We start from the raw sequence: 22,933 nt of genomic DNA, 5'->3' as shown, positions 1-22,933 counted from the left end.
ATGTCCGGCAATTACCGGACAACGGAAACCCTGGTATATGTATGTATATATGTGTATGTGTATGTATTTGACAGTTTGTACTGCTCTGACTGTTAATGTATATACATACACACATATATATATATATATATACTGTATATATTATACATTTGCAGTTACCTATTCATGCGCAGCTGAGTAGCAATCCGGTCAAAACACAAGGCCACGAGAGAGACATGTGTGACACTCTTATTTGAGGGTGAACCTTCTTCTACGGATGCCTGGAGTACACAAAGATTCACCTGCAAAAAAACATGCACACATATTTACTTCTACCATTTTTACATAACAAGCTTTCTCCCTTTCATACACACACACAAACAGGTACCTTTGGGACAGTGACATTAGCCTGCAAACCCTTTATCTTCACATTGTCAGGCTTGATTGACAGATCGGTTTGTCCATGCGGCGTGCTCAGAGACCCAGGGGTGGTTCCCTCAGTCTTAGATATTTTGTGCTCTGCTTTCGCTGTGCTCTGGAAAAGGCAACATTCATCATGATCACGTTAAAGACTGAGTGTGCTGTCACGTCTCTATGTTGGTATTGATCACTTACAGACTCAGAGACAGTGGATTTACTGATCTGATACACTTCATTAAGCACTTTCCCATGCAGGTCATCCAGGATTGATGCAGGGTGGCGAATACTGGCAAAGTGAACCATGGACTCAATGTACCTGGACAGAACAACAAAGATGATTTCACAAACACTGTGGCATTTAGTAAAGACCCCATTAAATCACTTGACGAGAACATTTTTCTTTCCTGTGAGTTCTTTCCTATGTTAGCAAAACATACTGAAGGGCTTGTTTGTTCCTTTTCTAAACAGCCAATAGGCTTTAGGCAGATCACAGCCATGATTTGGATGCAAGTCAGATGCAGTTGGTATTAGGAAAAGGGACATTCTCATTCCAGAGAGCATTTGTTTGGACAAAAACTGTGTAGTGCATGATTAGTCATTCATTTTCAACCAAAGGCATTCAAGAAACAAACCAAAAAACAACACAAAAATGTATTTCAGCCACATTATTCATGGTAATACTGACTATTTTTTGTTCATAAAAATGCAGTCTATCTCTTTGGTTATTTAATATTATCATAATATCAGACAGAACGAAAAAACATAATTTTGGTGTCATGGGGTTTTTAAGCACAAGGTGGGCAATGTGAGAGCTGCTGTGATGTCTGACCTGTCTAATGCTTCAGCTACTAAAGGAGTCAGGACCACATTGACCGCCCCTTTGACCTCTACGATGGCAGTGGTTCTCGTCTGGGCAAGAGGCTGATCAAGGGTCCAGTCCTCTGTCACTGTGTCCTCATCAGTGTTGTCCATCGCCCGCTTGTCAAGGGGTGTGTAAGGTGTGCTGCAGATACATGCACACAAAATGCATGCTTGTAATTATGCTGCATGATACTGAAACAACCACTGTTGATTTGATATGTCTCGTATTACCTATTTATATCGCCCATGAGCTGAACTCCTCTGTCCAATAGAGAACTGGCAGACAAACCGGCCTTCACCATCTATAAAAGGACACAAATACAATTATTGACAAAATATAATGAAAGAACAAACAACATGCTTACACATGGGTGACTTTTACAAAGAACTTAAACAGGTCAATTTACCCCAAAGTTACTCTTTGTATGAAGAAAATGAAATGTAATATGTAATTATCATATTACACACTGTTAATTTAGTAAATGAACATTCAATAAATGTCTTTATTTAAATATTTATATTTAAAGAATTAGAATCAATATTAATTACTAATTACTTTTAAAATTCATTAATTAATTACAGGTTAAATTAATGTATTATTGTTTCATATTATTAATAATTATTATTCATGACAATAACATTATTTCACATTATTATATAAAACGTACTTTACAATTTATATAATAAAAATAATAATGTTATATAATTTACAATTTATTTACACAGGACGATAAATAAATGTATACATTTATATATTCATTTAAGGACAGGGCTTCTTTTTTTAAAACATTTATATTTATAAAATGTTTAATATATAGTTAAATAAATTCATAAATTACTATTCATTTGGGAAGGGTTGCTAAATTTTTCAGGAAATACAAATATAATTAATTTTATTTATGCAAATAATATTTGTTCCCGATATTGGTGGTGAAATATGACCTGGACATTTCTTCATAAAATTCACCACTGCATAAATAATATTTTACAATGAAGGAAAAACTTGGAAAAAATATTTACCTTAAAAGACGGGATGGACAACTGGTCAAAGGAGGCGGAGCTCTCCTCACTTGTAGGCGTGTCAAGGTCAAGTGGGCGATGCAGTGATGACTTAGATGTTCTCTTATTGGTTGGCTGCTTAACAGTCCAGTTTGACACATGATAATGTGCAAGGTAAGTCTGGTAACAAGCCATTAAATGTGGCTGTGTTGTCAGAAGGCCAGTCTCCGCCTTCTCGGTTTCAACAGATCCCTCCTCCTCCAATCCAAGTGCAGAGACAAATGAGGCTTGGGAGGTATGGCTAGGTATCGGAGGTGGGCGGCTCTCTGCGATTGACAGAGGTCCTTCCACACTGTGGTATATGGAGGTGCGGCTGTGTTCTGTGTGGGGCTGACCCTGTTGTCTTCTTCTGCGTTTCCTCCCTGGATAGGTACCTGGACCTTCATCGCTACTGATTGGCTCAAACTCCTCATTGGCGCTAAAGTACGCTTCACTGTCAGCCACAGACATGGAGGAGTCAACAGAGCGGTACTGATGGAATGTGCTAGAATCAGCTGACGGAGTGAAAGGAAATGCTCCGTAGCTTCTTCTCTGCCTTGGCGAGTCTAGAACGTTCTCGTCGCTACGGGAAACCTCGCTACTAAACTGCACACCGGTAGGAGGCGTGGCTTTCTCTGCGAAGACAGCAGCCGATAGGCTCTTGGTGCTCCCAAGGCGAGCTGATTGGACAGAGGACTGGCGCTTTAAAGGAGAGCGGAGCGGAGAGCGTAAGGGTGGAACCTCAGGGATTGGACCATCAGTGGTTACATTCATTAACCTGAAAACATACACACTGTAAAATACACATACAAACAAAAATGTAGTGGGAATCGAGAACCTGATTTTATTCAGAACCAGTTTATAGTTTTTTGGAGCTTACGCTTTAAGATTGAGCTTTGCTTTGCTTTGCTCAGGAGAGTAAGTTGAATAATTTGGTTCGGCAAAGCAACATTAAATTGATCTCAAGTGGCAGTAAAATTATTTTTCATATGCCAAAGGTGCTCATTGGAGCCCAATTCCACCTCATAGTAAAAAGGAGAGAAAGTTTAAAATAAGGAATAAAAGTCTAATTGTGAAATACAAAGTTTCCATTGCAAGACTAACTCACAATTGAGATATTAAGATGTTATGGAACTGGAATTTTTTATACGGTACAGAAGCACGAGTCCGACTCACTCAATAGAAGGGGAGGGACTCTCTCGTTCTCCAGCTAACAGAGGCAGGGCAGCACTGGAGGAAGAGTTTTCCTCAGAGGAAGAGGCAGAGCTGTGAGAGCGCAGAGGTACGTGAAGACTTAGGTGCTGGCCACGTTTCTCCAAGTCCACCATCGGAGCAGGAGAACACACATCTCTTCGCATAGCGACACCTTTGGCTGCAAGTAAACCAATAAAGTAAGCATAATTTACATGAAACCCAATCGGCATCATCAAAGCCACACAAAAAAAAGAATATACCATCAGGAAGTTTAGGAGTTTCCTTAGTGACGATCCATTCTCCTGGATGTAATAATGACTGTCCATAGGACAAGTCACTCTCTGCACTGACGCTGGAGAAAGCGGAGCTTGATGAGGGTGTGATTTCTTCCAAACGGAAGAAGTCCAGGCCACCAACCGAGCCGCCGAAAAAACGGCATCCACCAAGACAACCACAGCGATTCCGGCTTCGCTTATATTTCTCCTCCGGCCAAAGGAACCAAAGTCTAAAACACACATAACAATATGGTAAATATGTTTGCCTGCACATTAAGCAATAGACAAAATACAATAAAATATATGCTTGAACCTTTTTGTTTTCATGTCATGAAGCTCCAGGAACTGCCTCTGGACCTCATATTTGGCTGGATGGTCAGCGGCTAAAGCCACATCAGCCGTCATGAGGTTAAAGTTCACCGAACCGGCTTCAAGCCAATGAGAGCGCCGAAGGAGGGGCGGAGGGAGGCCAAGCCGTGCAACTTCCTGTTGCTCGATGAACTGAGCGATCACTACGTCTTGCAGAACGGCACTGATGCCTTCGCCGACAGCAGCTGTGTGCAGATTGCACGTGGCCAACCGCAAGGCTCCGGTCTGATGGGCATACATACAAAACAGTTATTTTAAATCGCAATGTTAATTTACAATAACATTTTACAATATTTACAATCTAAGTTTGTACTGTATTTTTGATTAAATAAGAGGATTCTTTCAAAAACATATGAAAAAAATTTAATTACTCCAAACTTTTGACTGGTGGTGTACATAATCATCTCTGATATTCACAAACCTTAATATTGGCTGCACATCCGTGTTCAACAATGAAAACCTGGGCTCCATCAACTGTCAGTCGAGTCATGGTGTACTTCAGATCCTCTGATGTGCGACAGGGACCAGGCAAGGCTGCATTCTACACATACAGACAAAGACTCAGTAGTGTAGTCATTTTGAAAACGATGTGAATATGACAACTCGGGGATGTATGTGAGCGTTTCTGTAATACCTTGGCATCACAGACTCTACGATCAACTCCATGTTGGCAGGTGACAGATGGTTTTGGCTGTTCAAGCTGGAACTCTCGGGACAGTACATGAAACACAAAGCTCTCGCCCCACTCCAGAAGAGACGCACACTGAAACAAACACAACCAGTGATTAACACTAAACTGTGATTAATGCGGTCACTAGACTAAAATAATAATTCTTGAATTATCTCTCTTTTAGTGTCACACTTAGTAGCTTTTTAAGGGGGAAAATATGTGAAGGTTCACAATTTGTTTGGATTACCTTTATATATAAATACATAATATTAATGACAATGACAATGACAAATTCATTTTTATTGCTATATAAGCCTCAAATTCCAGATGCATGGCAAATAAAAAAAATAAAAAACATTGTACTTTTTACAACATTATAATAACTATAAAAGATCTTTTGGCTTGATATTTCATACAAATGTTAAACTGATGTAAAAGGAACATTTCAGATTTCACTTAGTGCACAAGTAACATTTCTTATTACGGTATTATCAATAATGAAAAAGTATCAATGTTGTGCTGATTAATATTTTTGTGGAAACTGTGATACTTTTTTTCAGGATTCTTTGATGAATAGTAATTTCAAAAGAACAGGATTTATTTGAAATGCAGATCTTTTGTAACATTATAAATGTCTTTACTGTCACTTTTGATCAATATAATGCGTCCTTTCTGATTAAAAGCATTAATTTCTTTAAAAAAAATAAAAAAATATTACTTTTGATTGGTAGAGTATAAGGTATGAATAAGATGAAATTAATAATAAGCACAAAAAATAAAAAATAAAGTCTTTATGTGGCATTCTGTTGATTACCTATGACAATTTTGACGTGTCCCTCAGTGTGTACAAACGAACAGGAAGTAAGCAGCAATACAATTAAATGTTCGAACATTCTTTTCTGTGGATTTTCACATACTGTAGGTGCTTTAACAAAACTCCAACCTTCACATTCTTGCTTTTAAATTCTCTGGCCCACATGCCTGTAATAAGTGTAACTTCTGTAAACATTTTCATTCAATCAAACACAAAGAGGGACGTGTCGGAATAATCTTTGTATGAGGTCATTATGCCACAGATATTGCTAGAAATATTCCTTTACAAATGTCAAGCATCCCTTTTGTAGTGTCAAAATGAATGACTGAGTCACCTGTGGCACACTAACTCTTCCTGTAAGAGCTCCAGCCTGAACGTCGATGAGCCAAGCATATTCGAGTGTGTCGCTGCCCGCCGGTAAGCCCTCCACTGAGAACATGGCGTGGGCTCTCATCTGCAACCCTGAGAGGCTCAGATGACCATCTCGCAGCACAGCATCAACCGTAGGCCGCTAAACACACAGAAGGGAATAAATTACCCAATACAGAAACATGACAACTTTAAATACCAGCACCTGAGAGAATATGAATGGGGTCACTTCCTCCCACTCTCACCTGATAGTTATCGCTGACAAACACATGTAGAGGCGAGAGAACAAGCTGTAGCATGGTCTCCTTATAACCCTTCTTCATCTCAAAGCAAAGACGCTCCAGGAAGCCTGTAGGACCCTCTGGGCCGTCACTGCTACAGTGCTGCAGACAAGAGCACAAACAAGACTTACAACCACACTTGCAATTCCTAAAGGAAATATCAGTGCCTGCAAGGCATCAAAACAATAGTCACACAATCACAAATATGCTAATTTAACAATGATGTCATCACTGATGTCTAGGACACTGGCTTCTATGAATGAAATCTCCTCTGAAGCAGTACTGACCGTTGGAAGGCGCCCATGGACCTTGTGCAGATTGACGAGTACGGTGATGTCCCAGGGCCGTAAGGAGAGAGGATGTGGTGCGTCTTTAGAGCGGTTCTCCTCCAGGCCAACTCTGGTCCAACCAGATGAGGAAGAGCAGGAGCTCAGCACAGGGCTGGACAGAGACTCCTCAAAGTCTGTGTACATGTCATCCTCTCCGAAATAGTTTTCCTGCACATTACATTCAACGACAATCGTTGGGATATTGCAGCCAAAAAAAGTCATTATTTACTCATTTCTCTGTTATTTGTATCTGTCATTATGAACTGTCACTATATGGAAAAAGAGGAAGAGAATTACCATTTTGTGTTTCTCAGAGGAAAATAACAGGGGTTTTGTAGAACACGAGTTTGAATAAATACGAGTCAGTGGTTTTAGTGATTGGACACAATGAAATCAAAATTGACAATTCCACAACCATCCAATCAATTCCAGATGGACAAAATCAAGTCCCACCCAACATTCTTTCTTGTTAATAAAGCTGATTCACTGGGATTTACGTCACAATACGGAAAAGTCTCTCGCAATTTCTGTTTCATGGCGACTTCAAGTTGAGTACATATGTATACATGTGTACCTTGATGGACACCAGCGCTCTAAGGAGAGGACCATAAAGGGTGATGTGGGAGTCTGGGCTCAGCTCCATCTCCACATGTAACCGGTCAGGTGGCAGCAAGCTGGGGTCAGAGGAGATTCGAGGTGGAGGAGGCACAGGTGGAGCGAGCTCTGGCGGGCGCAGTGCTGACAGCATGGACTCCTCTATTTCTGACACTGTAAAAAACACGTAATGTAAGGTTTGTGCTTTTATATGGTGTATAACTGTATATAAATAAGTAATAGTTACAAGTTAAAACATTTGGTATAAATATTCTATGTAAGAATCTTATGTTTTATGTAAGGATCTTCTATTTACTTCCGCAGTTACACATGCATCTCACATATTGGCCAATGGGCCCCAAATTAAATGTCCAGCATAAATAGTTTAAAAATCACCCCACAATGCACTTTATGATGTTGGTTAAAACATTTTTTTAGTTTTAATTTGTTTTACCAGTCACTAGATACTTATCTATACAGAGAGTATTTGCATGATTTATTGGTATTATTCAAACACCTACATGATTGTTTGAGCTGCTGGTCAGATTTCTGAGGGTAGATGGGATGCCAAGTATAGTCTATAATCAGCAGGAAGTTCGGCACACTCCAGCAGTCCACCCAACCAGCCCTGGAAACAAACACACACACACACACACACGCACGCATACACACAACAGAAGAGTCAAAGGGCAGCGCAAGTAAGAAGCAGCAGAAAAGAAGAGGGACAGAAATAGAGCACTGATGCTCTTTTACTCACGCTTGAGTCATGTTCCTCCAGCGAGGTTTGCTGTTTTTGGGAGGTGCTCCTTGCCCCTCTGTTGGCATATTATTTTCTGGAGGGGTCTTGTAATGCTGGTAATCCTTAGTAAGGGTGAGTAGCGGGTACCGGCTGGGGTTACAGTCAGGCAGACACAAGCGCATGTCTGTGTCCTCAGCCTGTATGGGAGTTCAGTGTCATTAGGAGTGGATTTAGGTGAACTCAGAGGTTTTAATGTCAGGCTGTAATGCTTGATCACACATCATTCAGCACAGCAGACAAGTGCGTGTAAATGTTTGCGAGGGTGTACACTCACTCTCAAACAGAAACGTGTGTTACAGGTGGCCGGGACAAACTCGTGAAAGGGCAAAGTGAAGTCAATATTCAGCGTTTCCCCACAGGCAGCGATATAAACTACAGACAAAGAGCATGAGCAGGTTGTGAGTTTTTCAGAAATCAAGGAAAATTCTAAATAAAACCAAACTCTAGAGTTTAAACTAACATTTTAAAATTCCTTTGGTTCAGCACTACTACAGGAAAGCATGGAAATTACCATCCTTACTACTAATCTGTTTAGATCTCAAATAGTCTGCTAAAACATTTTTTATTTGGCTTATAACTAAATGACTTTTCAGAAGAATTCTATGCATTATGCTTATCAATCAGCAAGTAATCAATAAATAAATACAACAAAAGTCCTTCTTTTGGACAAAGAAACGATAGAACGGTAGATCTTTAAAAAAAAGTTGATAGACCAACTTTTGGATGATAGAAAAAAGATATTTTAATATAATCCAACAAATACAATTCAAACCACCATCATGTATAAACATCATACACAATAAGAAATGGGCTGACTAATCTTCCAACAACCAGCTAGTTGATTAGTGACTAGTTTATAGAATTATATAGTTTCAGAATTGCGTGCCATGCATTTTCAAAGCCGTATTAATTTGTTAGATTTCCTTATAGTGTTTTCATTTCTCAAACTCTATATTATTTTTCAGTCTTGCTTACCATTCTCCTGCTGTTTGGTGGAGCAGTCGATCCAGTTGTGCTGATTGGCAGCCCAAATCATCTCAAACTGGTGAAAAAGTATCTTAAACTTCCATGAATATGGAACGAATGAATAGATGTCCGGTTCACTATCGCTGGCCCAGTCCTGGATCAGATCTACCGATCACAACAGGAGGAGGTCAGCCGGAGGACAGATATCAGCTCATGGTAACTTACAGGTAAAAGAGAAACATTACCTGTGAAGAAGTTTTTCTGTGCATAGATGAAGTGGTACGTGGCTTTGTAAACCTCGATTTCACACTGCCAGGACTGGGGCATATTCCACACTCGTGGATAACTGGCTATGACATGAAACTGAGGAATTCAAAGACAGTTGTTAATATGCAGGATAGTTCACTAGTTGTTTTATTTAGCTTTTTAAATTTAGTTTATTTTAGCTTTAGGATTTTAAGGTACTGTAAGTGTTTTTGTGGGAATATGATGCAAAATATGTCCCATGCATTTTTAAGCTGAACATTTAAGACATGTACAAGGACATTAAGAGAATGTGTAGATTTAATTGTTTTTATCATAGGTTCTATTACAGTTATCCCTAATAAAACTATAATGAGTTTATAATCATCACTTGTTTCAGAAGCCCAAAACACATCTATGCCCTCCCCAAAGTTTTACAAAAACAAGTGCTGAGTGGGCAAATGTCAGCAAATTGGAAATTGGCCTCATAATATGCAATATCTGAAATATTACAAAGATTACTTCTCTAAATTCCAAAACAAATTTCCCATCTTCGACAATAAATATCAAGACAATTACTGTCAGATCTCAAATCGCCTGCAGCAAGCAATGTTCCCTTTACCTGTTTTAGTGAAGAATAGCATAGTTTTCTGCATTAAAAGTTTAGTTACTCAGCTTATTTGAAGGGCTATGCTTGGAGTCTGTATGAATAGGTCAGACCAGACTAGTCAATTTTGAAAATGTGTAGTTTTGCATATCTCTTACAAACACACAAAATCATGAGCCATACTCACAGCAAGCATCTCAGCCTCTAGCAGTGTCCTGTACTGCATACTGCTGGTTGTATCAACATGTAATAACTGGCCTTTAACAGTGGGAGAATAACCTAAACAGATGTTAAAGACAAAAACAGTATTAGCAAGATATGAAACAGGAGGGGAAAATTGCCATTCCTAATATAATGTGTCAAGTTAAATTGACATTAAATGTACACTTTGTAACTTTTTTTTGTTTAAAATTAACAAAAAATTAAATAATGAGTCAATACATCATTAATCCTTACATCATCAATCCTCCAATCCGTTTTTCTCTTACCCTGATTCACTACGGCAAGTCTATTATAAGTCTTTATATGTTATACCTGACAGGATGGTTTCGTGGGAAATTGCGTACATTCGTCGCTACTTTGTTTATTTTGCTTCGGCTACTTTGACGCGTATATGGTGTGGTAGTGGCATAGGTTAGTTGTCACGATGAGGTTGACATGGAGCACGCTAAATTTCAAACCTCCGGGAACAGAGGAGAGTCTGCTGGCAAAAAGTGAACGCGACAGAGCTCGTAATAAAACAAGAATCAACATTGGCTTGGCTTTTCGTAGATGGCGAGAACTGAGGAATTTAAAATTTTGTACAAGTGATGTGGAGATGGCGTTTACTACTCAACAAGTGAGTAATTTAGTAAAGTATTTTATTGAACAGATAAATTGCCATATGTAGCTCTCTAACAGAGTTCATTGTAAAGCATTATCAATTGTGAAGGGTCGTATTCATTCGCAGTCACGCAGAGCCGAAGCACAACCAAAACAACGTTCTTCCGCGAAATGCCTGCAGTTTTGTTTTTTTAACCCAAAGTTATATAGTGTACATTTAAACAAACAAAACGGTCAAATGTCACCCTCAAAAACTACTTGAGTCATTTTTCCGTAAGCTTTGACAGTTACCATTCTCCCCAACAGTCATGGGTATGTTGACCTCGAGGTAAGAACCTGCTCCTACATTCACATGGACCGCATTAGTCTCCTGTGAAGCCAAATGGATTATGGGTTAGTGAATGAACAAAGACAGAGGTCCACATTCTTGCTCAGGATTTCTTATGATTGCAAGCCTACATTGCCCTAGAAAACGTTTAAACATAGGAGTGTGAGACTCAGAAATGAATCATTAGGAGTGTGTGCGTGTAAATACCCTATTTTTGGTGAATAGCAAGTCTATTGTTGCATCAGCTATGATGTTCATACGCAGCTCAAAGGCGAGGATTTGTCGGGGTTTGCCTGGTGTGGCAACATCGCTCACTTTCATTGGCTGATAGTCTGCAGGCAGGAAGAACTTCCACAGGCTGTCTCTGTAGGGGTCAAATCACAAATGTCAAGAATGGACTATAAAAGTACAGTATCATTCAAATGTTTGGGGTAATTCAGAAATTAAATTGATCAAAAGTGATAGCAAAGATTTATATGATCTCTATTGCAATCTACAGTATAATGGTTTCCACAAAAATATTAAGCAGCACAACTGTTTTCAACATTGATAATAATAAAAAACATTTCTTGAGAAGCATAATATGATTATATTAGAATGATTTCTGAAGGATCATGTGACCCGGAGACTGGAGTGTTGGCTGCTGAAAATTCAGCCTTGCCATCAGAGGAATAAATTACATTTTAAAATATATTCAAATAGAAAATATTTATACTACACTGTGAATTTAGCCTTGGTGATCCTAAGAAACTAATTAAAAAAAACAGCTACAAAATCTTACAGGCATCAAACTTTGAACAGTGGTGTACCAGTACTTCAGTACCAAGTCAATGGTAAATTACAAAAATGTGTTTCGAAATATCAGATCTGCTCTTTCAGATGCTGCAGTCTTTTGCATTAGTATTAATAATCAAACAGCAATATTGACAAGAAAAACAGACCTCCACATAAATTTAGTAGCTTTAATAAGCCTTGTATAACAAAAACACGGCCAACTACAACCATATTAGTGTGATTGTGTGCAGGTACCTCTGTCTGTCAGCCCATGGGCCGTAGTTAAAGTCTGTTCCTTTGCCACATACAATGTCCAAACCCCAGCATGGAGGCAAGTCCTGTAGTTTGGCATCTTCAGAGCAGGCTTCTGTATCTCCATTCTCCACTTCCTCTGGGACCAAACCTAAAAAAATCATTCATACACAGGAAACATTTATGTGAAGACACTTAATCTACACCAAAATTCCCACTGTTTAAGTGATTATATCCAACAACCCAGCCTTATACTTTCAAAATTAATGAAAGACAAAGCATATGTTCACCTGGTTCATCCTGGTAGTAATAGATGTCCACATCATTGGACTGCATGACCACAAATCCCTCCCCCATGAGCCTGGGAGGTCTAGAGACAAGAAATCACTTTTTAGACAACTGCTACATCACTCTAACAGATCACTAACCATTACTGATCAAGTGGTTGACAACCAACACTAATCTTCTAGCACAGCAGTTCATTCATCAATGAAAATTAACCTGCATTTACTTTCAGCTAATCCATAATTGGCATTGGGAAAAATCTGATCTATATGAGAAGCAATTAATGTTCAGGTCATTATGTTAATATTATTTTCAATCTAAATTAAATTACACAGATCAGTGCATCTAATTGTAACTAATGAAAAATGAACAGCTCTGATTAATTAAATTAGCCTTGTGTTTAAAACAGCACATTAATAACCCTTGATAATAATATTTAAATAACAATAGTGCAGTAAAAGACTATGGTACTCTCACTCTGGCTGCTTCACCTAAAGAAGTGTCCAACTTCACATCTGTACTGTAACAATCTGTACTGTATTTCTGCCATTTTAACAATACCTGACCTCATTATCTGAAGCATTATTTTCACCCCGTGTCACTCAGTGCTCTATTCTAACCATGTGCTTTGCACTGCAATAGTCACTTGTCATTACCAGGTATAACTGTGTAAAAAAAGCTGTACAAAAGTGTTGATTGCGTAACTAAGAAATGTCCCTCCTCTTCTAACTTCTCTATTTCTATATCATATAATTTGAACTGCAGTGGTCATTTGTCATATATTATACCCTGTTATTCTGCATCAATCCAGTCATATTGCCATATTCTTCCATATTCTATTTATACACATTGCCATGTGCATCGGTATGGTCACTGGCCACATATACCTCATTATCAGTTGTACATAGCATCTTCTCTATTTATACTACACATCATTAGCACTGAAGTGGTCATTTTTATTTTAGCTGTATTTTTAAAAAAACTTTTAAATTATTTATTTCTGATTTATTAAATATCAAGTAAAAAATAACCATCCATCCATCCATCCATACGCCACCCTTTTCTCTAAGATATCGGCAATCAAAAAAACATTATCGGTCGACCACTAGCCATACTTCATACCATCTGCATTTGCAGCATAATGTCATTTAAATACCCCATGAAATCCGCTTTGCAGCCTTTAGTCCATGTGTTATATATGCAAGATTCCTGTTAATGTTAAAATGAGTCGAAGAACAGAAAATGACCAAAGATACAGATGACACATCTTGCACTCAAAAACCTATAAAAAAATTCTGTCAAATAATATGCCTAGAATGATAATGCCCATCCTTTTACTACAATTTGCCATTAGCAAACAAATCATGGTTCATCACTGAGGATATATACTAGATATAGAACAATTTTAATAATATTTCACAATATTACAGTTTTACTGTATTTTAGATTAAATAAATGCATCCTCGGTAAGCCACACATACTCCATACTTTTGAGCGGAAGTGTAAACTTAAAGCTATTTACAAAGGACTCATCAAAGGACTGATTCAATAATTAACACATGACAGAACCAAAATCTGTGCTCACTCAAATGATTTAATGCAGTCTTAAAATAATATATCAGGTTAGATAGATAGCAATTTCATTGGCTCTCTACTTGCACAATGACAATAAAGTAGAATCTAAACTAATCTAATCTAATCTAATCTAATCTGATAGACTAGAGATTATTAGACTCACTCATCATTCTGAAGTCCCAGGTATCGAGGGCTGGGCACCAGCATGACACGGACGTTCTCCAGAGAACCCTTTACAATGTGCATGAACTGATCCAAGTGGCTGCTGGGTGGTTTGGTGGCATATGTCAGGAAGGCGTCATCAAAATTCATACAGAGGGTTTGAGGAAGATGGTGATTTCCAAATGCTACACGACCCTGAGGGCAAGACCAGCGAGAGTTATGCAAGTTGAAGAATGGCCAGTATCAAGAGTGTTTATTTCAGTCCCTTGTGATGTTTCAGAAGATTGTACGGCTCTAAATATAGTCTATGAATGACGCAGGTAGCAGCATGCAGATGTCAGACAGGTGAATGGGAGAAACTGTGACTGCACTACTCACTGTACTGATGTTGACTTTGATGACAGGGATGAGAGACCTCCAGGAAGACGATGGTTCCTGAGTCTCAGCTTTGATATGAACACTTCAAAAATAACAAAAACACATCTTCATTCACAAGCACCGATAAAGCGAATGCTTCCAAGCAAATATTTAGACAGAAAATTCAATGAAAAATCAATCAATGGATTTGTAGCCATCACAAACACAGTCTGCACTTCATGTTGGCAAATTAAACAAACCCATTTGATTTTGCTACATTAAAGGTGAAAGGAGTACGTAATATCTGCACCATTAACTTCAACAAACAAAAGAATAATTGACTTTTTCAAACAGGTGTCACAAACACTTTCCATCATCCATTGTTCAGCAGACAGATTTTTTTTATGTTGGGCTGGTCTGTCTACAAACTGAAAACATCAGTCTATAAATAGCTTATTTATTGTTATTTCTGCATAATAAAAGCTGAGCCAGGAAAAAAAGTATTTGAACATTTCAAAAATTACCTCGCCTTTGATCTTATGTACCAGAATCTAAGTAGTTTTTGCTCTATTAGTGCAGTGTTTACCTCTCTAAGGATTTATCCCTTTGCTCTCGCCCTTTCTCCTCATCCCGATGGGGTGGGATAAGGGTGGGCTCTAGGCCAAATGTTTCCTGGAGCCGAGCGTACAGATCCGTGCGATTATACACATGGAACTCAAAGCCGTTAACAGTGACATAGAGCCGTGTCTCAGCCTTGGGGTCTGGAAACACAGTAGAACCATTAAATATCATTATACATGCGTTCTCCCACAATTTGTGGAGAATTGTCATTAAATAAACATATAAGTACAGATCAATCCAATCAAAGAGCAACAATTTACAAAAAATGTTGACGTCAGTTGAATAAATGCAACAAAATAAAGTTTTTTGTGACAATTTTTGTGAGTTGTTTGTTACGTGTTTGAACTGACCATGTTGTTTCTGTTTGGGGTTGTACATCTGCCACCAACGAAATATGAGTAACCCATCTTGAATTCTGAAACATAAGTTTACAATAGAATAAAAAAAGATGGGATATAACCCATAAACAATGTGATAATGTTCAACAAACAGACAACAGTAATAAGACGAGTGTCAACTGAGCATAAATAGGAATAAAATAGGATAGGATTTAAATAAAGGACAAAGAGTTGTAATGTGTCTGTGTACCTGATAGACATATCTTCATTGATGAAATAGACATCTCGGAACATAACCTTGCCAGACAGCACAGAGAATGAAAATGAGCCTGTAAAATAAATAAATAAATAAATAAATGGAAGGAAAAGAAAAATCAATCATGAAAAATGAGCAAATAAAAACAGAATTGAGACTAACTCACCGATGTGTATGTATCCATTCTTATAGAGTCGGTTAATGATGAGGGTGAGGACGAGTCCGATATTGCGGGAATTGTAGTATGTCAGGTATATGATCCATCCGCATGACATAATAGTGGCTGTGGAAAACATGTTTAAACCTCTGCCCTTAATAACTGAATATTACCCTTAAAGACCAAATAACATGGTCTTAACTAATCTGGAAAGAGACATACACTACCGTTTAAAAGTTTGGGGTTGGTAATATTTTTGTAAATTTTTTTTTTTTTTTTTTAAAGAAGTCTCTTATGCTCACTAAGACTGCATTTATTTGATTAAAAACAACAACAACAATAATACTGTAAAATTTAAAATAACATTTAATTATATTTTAAAATGTAATTTACTCCTATGATAATAAAGGTACATTTTCAGCATCATTACTCCAGTCTTCAGTTTCACATGATCCTTCAGAAATTATTCTAATATGCTGATTTTTGTTGGAATTTTCTTTTCAAAAGAACAGCATTTACTTGAAACATAAATCTTTAGTAGAATTTTAAATGTATTTACTGACACTATTGATCAATTTAATGAGTTTTTCCTGACAAAAAGTATTAATAAAAAAAGTAATTATTGTCTCCAAACTTTTGAACGGTAGTGTATATAATACTTGTGTCTGCACCGAACATTGTGTCGTGTCAGCTTGAGTCTGTCTACATTGGGAATGCTGAAACTGTGCTTAATCGTAGAATGTCCACTATACATATCAACGAATCAATCAACTGCATGCAATAAATTGAGTGAATAACTCTAACTGGTAACAGCTTAGCTGAATATGATGTGTAGACCACAAAAAAATTTATAAATAACATCAGATGCCCACTTACCAACGAGAAGCCACACAAAGTTAGAGTTGCGGCTGTTAAGGTAGTCATCTAATTCACCAAAACTGGGGAAACTGTTGTTTTTGATATCCATGGTTACACCCCACTGCAGATAAAAAGAACAACCATCACTATCAAATTACACATAAACCTCTGACTTATCAAGTACACTGCCAATGCACAATCAGCAGACTATTCACAAACACAGTGTGCAAAAAAGGAGGTTCTTAGGTTAAAGACAGAATTAGTTCATTAACTGTCCCAAAGTTATCCACCATCAATTTATGAAGACATTCACATAATTAGCACTCTGTGTTATGTACAGCACATTTGAATGTTTTGGTAATGTAAAACGTGTATGTTTCCAGTCATGTGAGCTTATTTGAGCCTCATGAAAGTACAACGCTTTTGTTGAAGAGGAAGTATATATACACTGAACAAAATTATAAACGCACTTTTGTTTTTGCCCCCATTTTTCATGAGCTGAACTCAAAGACCTAAGACTTTTTCTATGTACACAAAAGGCATATTTCTCTCAAATATTGTTCACAAATCTGTCTAAATCTGTGTTAGTGAGCACTTCTCCTTTGGTGAAATAATCCATCCACCTCACAGGTGTGGCATATCAAGATGCTGATTAGACAGCATGATTATTGCACAGGTGTGCCTTAGGCTGGCCACAATAAAAGGCCACTCTAAAATGTGCAGTTTTATCACACAGCACAATGCCACAGATGTCGCAAGTTTTGAGGGAGCGTGCAATTGGCATGCTGACTGCAGGACTGTCCACCAGAGCTGTTGCCCATGAATTAAATGTTCATTTCTCTACCATAAGCTGTCTCCAAAAGCGTTTCAGAGAATTTGGCAGTACATCCAACCGGCCTCACAACCACAGACCACGTGTAACCACACCAGCCCAGGACCTCCACATCCAGCATCGTCACCTCCAAGATCGTCTGAGACCAGCCACATGGACAACTGCTGCAACAATCGGTTTGCATAACCAAAGAATTTCTGCACAAACTGTCAGAAACCGTTTCAGGGAAGCTCATTTGCATGCTCATCGTCCTCATCGGGGTCTCGACCTGACTGCCGTTTGTCGTCGTAACAGACTTGAGTGGGCAAATGCTCACATTCGATGGAGTCTGGCACTTTGGAGAGGGGTTCTCTTCACGGATGAATCCCGGTTTTCACAGTACAGGGCAGATGGCAGACAGCGTGTATGGCGTCGTGTGGGTGAGCGGTTTCCTGATGTCAACGTTGTGGATCGAGTGGCCCATGGTGGCGGCGGGGTTATGGTATGGACAGGCGTATGTTATGGACAACGAACACAGGTGCCTTTTATTGATGGCATTTTGAATGCACAGAGATAACGTGACGAGATCCTGAGGCCCATTGTTGTGCCATTCATCCACGACCATCACCTCATGTTGCAGCATGATAATGCACGGCACCATGTTGCAAGGATCTGTACACAATTCCTGGAAGCTGAAAACATCCCAGTTCTTGCATGGCCAGCATACTCACAGGATATGTCACCCATTGAGCATGTTTGGGATGCTCTGGATTGGCGTATACGACAGCATGTTCCAGGTCCTGCCAATCTCCAGCAACTTCGCACAGCCATTGAAGAGGAGTCAACCAACATTCCACAGGCCACAATCAACAACCTGATCAATTATGCGAAGGAGATGTGTTGCACTGCATGAGGCAAATGGTGGTCACACCAGATACTAACTCGTTTTTGAATTTTTGTTTTTTTGCGCGTTTGAAAAAGGAGAAGCAAATCCACTTGTAATCCACCTTAAATCCAAAATAACCCAAATGCACCATAAATCTGTAATTGGAAGACATCCGAAAAAAGAACTACTTAAACAGTACAAGCTGTTTCCAGTCAGCTGCAAACACTCATTCACACACTATTACTTTTACACATACGTACAGACTTACCCAACACACAGTTTAGATAATTTATCATGTAAAACATTTAAGAAATAATAATTTCCAACACATTAAATATTGCACAAAATCAGTCTGACAAAATGCATGAATGTAAAACAGCTCACTCAGGCAAGTAAAGAAGCAGTTGCAGGCACAATGCTCACCTTAATTTTACCCTATTATTTGCATGCAACACTCTAGGCATGAACACATTTGTGTGACCGTGAAACCAGAGGCTGCGCTAATGGTAAAGAATATATTGCTTTTGATAATGCTCTTTGATTCTAGCACGACAGACAGATGTCAGTATGAGAGATCATTTCTAGATGAAAAGATATGAGACAGGAGCAAATGATGTCAGTTCATCATGTGACAGAAGCAGGTGTGCTAAGATAATGAGATTCTATAGTGATTATCTGTGATTCTATGGTAAAAATCTCCAGCTGAGTATCACAGAATCTGTTGTATATCAATGATGTGAAGGGTCTTCAAGTCAAGACACATCTTTCTTCTCAGCCTTCTCTCAGGCTTACACAAGAGGAGAACCATCTGTTTGAATTAGTGCTGAGGTTGACTCTAGTCTAACCTCTGGTAAAGCCTTAAAGTTTTAAAGCTAGAATAAATCTGCTATTAAACAAGAGGTGCACTCTTCCATTGTTAAGAGTACAAATCTAAAACAGAAATGGCCGCTTCCCTTTCCTCAACTCTTCAGGAAAGGTTGTGCAAGTACTTGAGCAACAATTGAAGTAACTTCCATTTGAGACATCTTGATTATTAAATGTTTCTTTCTGATGTCCATTTATGAAGCTTTTGAACTACCTATGTCACCAACTCGCCATTTAGTTTTATATGACATTTTCCATCCTTTATTAAGCAGCTGTTTCTTGTTGTTTCTCCTTATGCACTGTGAAAAATACAACTTCCATTTTGTCAGACACCCTATTTTTAAGACTGATCTACTGACTACCAAAATATTACATTTTAAAATTTTAAATAGAAGTTCCTTGAACTATTCAACTATCAATTGCTAAGCAGCTTTGAGTTCATAGGACTTCAGTGCAACACAGTAGTGGAAACTCTTTTCTTAAAGTTAGACTAGGTTCAATCAAACTCCTGTTTAACTTTCAACAAACTCTTAATAGACTTCATTCAGATGTACTTGCTGGGGAAGCTTAATTTTACCTTAAAATGGTAATTGTAGTTAACAACTAGTCTAATTACTAGTCTAATTTTCTAAAAATTGATTGGAAAATCTAAACATTCGGAAGTTGAGAAAAGCTGGTTGGTGTTTTTTTTTTTTTTTTTAAGTTGAGTTAACTTTGTTTTATAGTGTGTAAAATGAGCCACAGTGCTTTGCTAGTATAAGCTGCAGCTTTGCTTTTGAGCCCATCCTTTATTAAAAAAGCCTTTTTACCAAGAAGTTATTCAATGTGACAGAATAATCAAACCTTATAAACTTCCTTCTAACAGATATGCAGAACTGTGGGTGCTACACACAGCCAGTAAAAGGTCTGATGGACATTTTTACTCTCATTTTCACCAGCAGCTTTGTCATGGCTAATGGCTATAATTGTCTCCATCAAACTAATGTTTTAGCTAAATAGCATTAGCTCAAGCTTGCATTGGTTTAGTTTGATGCAAATTCCTGATACAGAAAAATAGTGCAAATGTTCAGTAGAATTCCTCAGATCTGTTATGACATGTTCTTCTCTGAACTAATAACAAGCAGAGCACTTCAGGAGTTACAGAAACACAGCGTTCAAATCAAACATCAAGTATTTTGGTCCCACTTTATATTAAGTGGCTGTAAGTACTATGTACTTACATCGAAAAATAAGTACAATGTACTTATTGTGTTCATGTTGTATTGTAAAAGCACTTTTTTTCTGCTATAGAGGTGTGATACGGGTAAGGTCAGGGATAGGTGTGGTGGTATGGGTAGGTTTAAGAGTGGGTTAAGGTGTAAGGGAAGGGTCAGCTGTAATTACATGCAGGTATTTTCAAAACATAAGTACAATGTAAATACATGTACACAATAAGTCCATTGTACCAAAATATTAATTTCGATGTTAGTACATAGTAGTTAAAGCCACTTAGCCTAATATAAAGTGGGACCAGTATTTCTTTTTCATCTGATCCATTTATGATTTTTATTGTTGTTTGTTTTGTTTTTGTTTTTTATTATTATTATAGAAAAGGCAGAACAGATTATCTTTATACATCAAATCTTTATGTAAAGTTTCACAAACAAAATAAGAGAAATAAAGAAAAAAAGAAAGAAAAAAGAGATAACATTATAAACACATACTGAGGAAACCATTATGCACCAGCTGTATTATTAAAAAGATCATCATAATATTTCAAGAATCTGTCCCTTCTCTTGTTTTTAATCAACCTAAAAGATTTAAGAAATGCTTCAGTTTCAAATGAGAAATGTGAAAAAGTCGGCTGCGAGTTAGAGAATTAATGCTTATGAATAAAATATTTCCAAAAAAAAAAAATTAACAATGTAATTCATTGAAGTAATAGTTAATAGTATACCTTAATAGTAACATATCTCTGAAAGGATTTGGAAGAATCAAGGTGCTTACCTATATGAAGATATAAACTATTGCAAAATCATACGTCAAGTAAGTTATTGCATTGTATTTCCCTAGATATTACAACGTCAATCACAGCATAGCTACTGGTTTTTGTCTGTCCCCATGTTTCAATATTAAGTAACATTATGTTCCAATATTAAATGTATAATAGTTATATGTACAACAATATTAAATCTGCAACAGTTATCTGATCATTATTGCAAAATAAACTAATCAGAACCCTGCTACTCAACAAACAATCTGACTGTACATAATCCTTAAAATGTGCTTTATGAAAAAATTAAGCCTAAGCAAAGTCAAAGACTGTACCCCGTATTTATTTACACAAAAGATCAGGTGTATCGTATACCAAGTCAACAATTTAAAATAATTGGCAGAAAATTAACTATTAATGTGACAGCCAAAATGAAAATGAAACAGAGATGTCAACACCAGTGCAACTCTAGAATGTAGTGTCAAGTGAGTCTAATTACCCGGTTAGCACACTGTGACATCTGACAGTTATCGCTACTCTTTCAAACAGATTTAAAGGCGGAACTGTTGTGCTTTAATACAGCCGGGGGGGATTCTGAACAAGGACATCTAATGTTACATCTCTCATACAAAACATTCGGTACCATGAATGAACTGCTTCGGCAAAAGGTGAGGCATGTTACACAATAATGGAGCTCATTATTTCTGTGACAACTGGACCATTGTATGTCTACGTCCATCGTAAACTGTACAATAATGCAACTCGAAGTGGATAAACCACACAGATTATAGCAGCAGATCAGAACAGGATAAACCTTATAAAATAACCGACACGATGATTATGATGGATTGTATTAATTACGCGTTCGCTCCTGGCATGTCAAGCACAACCTTATGATGATTCTGAAGAGCAAGACCAGATATCAGTCAACTTTATTAGTCGGGTTATGATCATATTTAATGCAACGAACAGATGGCTGTGTATGACAGCAGCGCTTGAGCTCAGCAGGTGATCTAGGATCAAATCCAGACAATCTCTACTGTATCGTAGGCCGCAGCCCGTGATCACATACACACACACACACACGACCTGTTTGGGATCACGCAGCGTACCTACCTCGCCTTGTAGAGTGTGGAATTACATTTCACGTCGCCATGATCTTAAGAGCTGTTCTCTTGTACTGCTCTCAGCCGACAGCACCCATTTCTCAAACTAATGATTTCTTTTCCGGAGTATTTACATGGACAACGCTTGTGTTTCCTGTTTTGTGGTCATGTGCCAGGTTTAACCAATCACATATCTGTTTTGGACTACAGGGCCAATCAGAGGGCGAGGTCGTAGATCCTAAGCGTGAGTGACATGGAGTGTAGCCAATAAAAATCAAGATAATTGTGTCAGGTTGAACGCAAGACTGAAGTCAGTAGATCAATGAACTGTCAACGAGGGGGGGAAGAAAACACGAAAAGCGATCCATTAATTTACGATTTTAACAAATTAATGAATAAAACTAATTATTTAAAGTGGTCTTCATTGAAAATAATGTTAAAACCGTTTTTTTCAACCAATAACTGTCTGTAGAACGTAGCATTATGTGCAAATAATATGGGATTATTAAAGATATGCTTAATATAACACACTGAGCACTGCTTTATGTCAGTGCTGTGAAATATTTCACACAATATTAAATGTGTCAAAAAAAAATATATAGAGAGAGTTTGGCTATTTGCTGTTCCTGTTCCAACCCTCCATGACTACAGTAATGAAGTGTGCTGTTATCTCATCAAATATAAGCCAACATTTTTTTTAA

At 37.8% G+C, this 22,933-nt stretch overlaps 1 protein-coding gene across 14 annotated transcripts in view; it reads right to left on the bottom strand.

The window, feature by feature from the left end:
- Nucleotides 1–22,366, bottom strand: part of kiaa1109 (KIAA1109) — a 58,747-nt gene extending 36,381 nt beyond the window's left edge. For 11 of the 14 annotated variants that reach the window (XM_081351825.1, XM_081351832.1, XM_081351831.1 and 8 more), the window contains exons 1-33: nucleotides 22,243–22,366; nucleotides 16,612–16,714; nucleotides 15,745–15,861; nucleotides 15,573–15,651; nucleotides 15,335–15,399; nucleotides 14,950–15,124; nucleotides 14,385–14,466; nucleotides 14,008–14,201; nucleotides 12,275–12,354; nucleotides 11,988–12,135; nucleotides 11,166–11,322; nucleotides 10,922–11,000; nucleotides 9,996–10,087; nucleotides 9,204–9,321; nucleotides 8,968–9,123; nucleotides 8,267–8,364; nucleotides 7,951–8,129; nucleotides 7,715–7,821; nucleotides 7,174–7,367; nucleotides 6,558–6,767; nucleotides 6,235–6,372; nucleotides 5,955–6,131; nucleotides 4,771–4,899; nucleotides 4,558–4,677; nucleotides 4,081–4,361; nucleotides 3,753–3,997; nucleotides 3,475–3,670; nucleotides 2,281–3,091; nucleotides 1,492–1,562; nucleotides 1,229–1,402; nucleotides 595–715; nucleotides 368–514; nucleotides 160–281 (exon numbers count right to left, since the gene is read on the bottom strand). In XM_081351825.1, the coding sequence (XP_081207951.1) occupies nucleotides 160–281; nucleotides 368–514; nucleotides 595–715; nucleotides 1,229–1,402; nucleotides 1,492–1,562; nucleotides 2,281–3,091; nucleotides 3,475–3,670; nucleotides 3,753–3,997; nucleotides 4,081–4,361; nucleotides 4,558–4,677; nucleotides 4,771–4,899; nucleotides 5,955–6,131; nucleotides 6,235–6,372; nucleotides 6,558–6,767; nucleotides 7,174–7,367; nucleotides 7,715–7,821; nucleotides 7,951–8,129; nucleotides 8,267–8,364; nucleotides 8,968–9,123; nucleotides 9,204–9,321; nucleotides 9,996–10,087; nucleotides 10,922–11,000; nucleotides 11,166–11,322; nucleotides 11,988–12,135; nucleotides 12,275–12,354; nucleotides 14,008–14,201; nucleotides 14,385–14,466; nucleotides 14,950–15,124; nucleotides 15,335–15,399; nucleotides 15,573–15,651; nucleotides 15,745–15,861; nucleotides 16,612–16,702 (5,153 nt within the window). In that variant the 5' untranslated portion in view covers nucleotides 16,703–16,714; nucleotides 22,243–22,366. The remainder of the gene's footprint in view (nucleotides 1–159; nucleotides 282–367; nucleotides 515–594; nucleotides 716–1,228; nucleotides 1,403–1,491; nucleotides 1,563–2,280; nucleotides 3,092–3,474; nucleotides 3,671–3,752; nucleotides 3,998–4,080; nucleotides 4,362–4,557; nucleotides 4,678–4,770; nucleotides 4,900–5,954; nucleotides 6,132–6,234; nucleotides 6,373–6,557; nucleotides 6,768–7,173; nucleotides 7,368–7,714; nucleotides 7,822–7,950; nucleotides 8,130–8,266; nucleotides 8,365–8,967; nucleotides 9,124–9,203; nucleotides 9,322–9,995; nucleotides 10,088–10,921; nucleotides 11,001–11,165; nucleotides 11,323–11,987; nucleotides 12,136–12,274; nucleotides 12,355–14,007; nucleotides 14,202–14,384; nucleotides 14,467–14,949; nucleotides 15,125–15,334; nucleotides 15,400–15,572; nucleotides 15,652–15,744; nucleotides 15,862–16,611; nucleotides 16,715–22,242) is intronic. The other 3 variants (XM_081351827.1, XM_081351828.1, XM_081351829.1) reach the window with 1 other exon arrangement.
- Between the last annotated feature and the right edge of the window lie 567 nt (nucleotides 22,367–22,933).

Source organism: Scardinius erythrophthalmus (assembly GCF_964197995.2).
Source record: "Scardinius erythrophthalmus genome assembly, chromosome: 21".
In the NCBI taxonomy this organism is placed as follows: domain Eukaryota; kingdom Metazoa; phylum Chordata; class Actinopteri; order Cypriniformes; family Leuciscidae; genus Scardinius; species Scardinius erythrophthalmus.
Note: the sequence above shows the minus strand (reverse complement) of the source record. Positions and strands in the feature narration are given on the sequence as shown.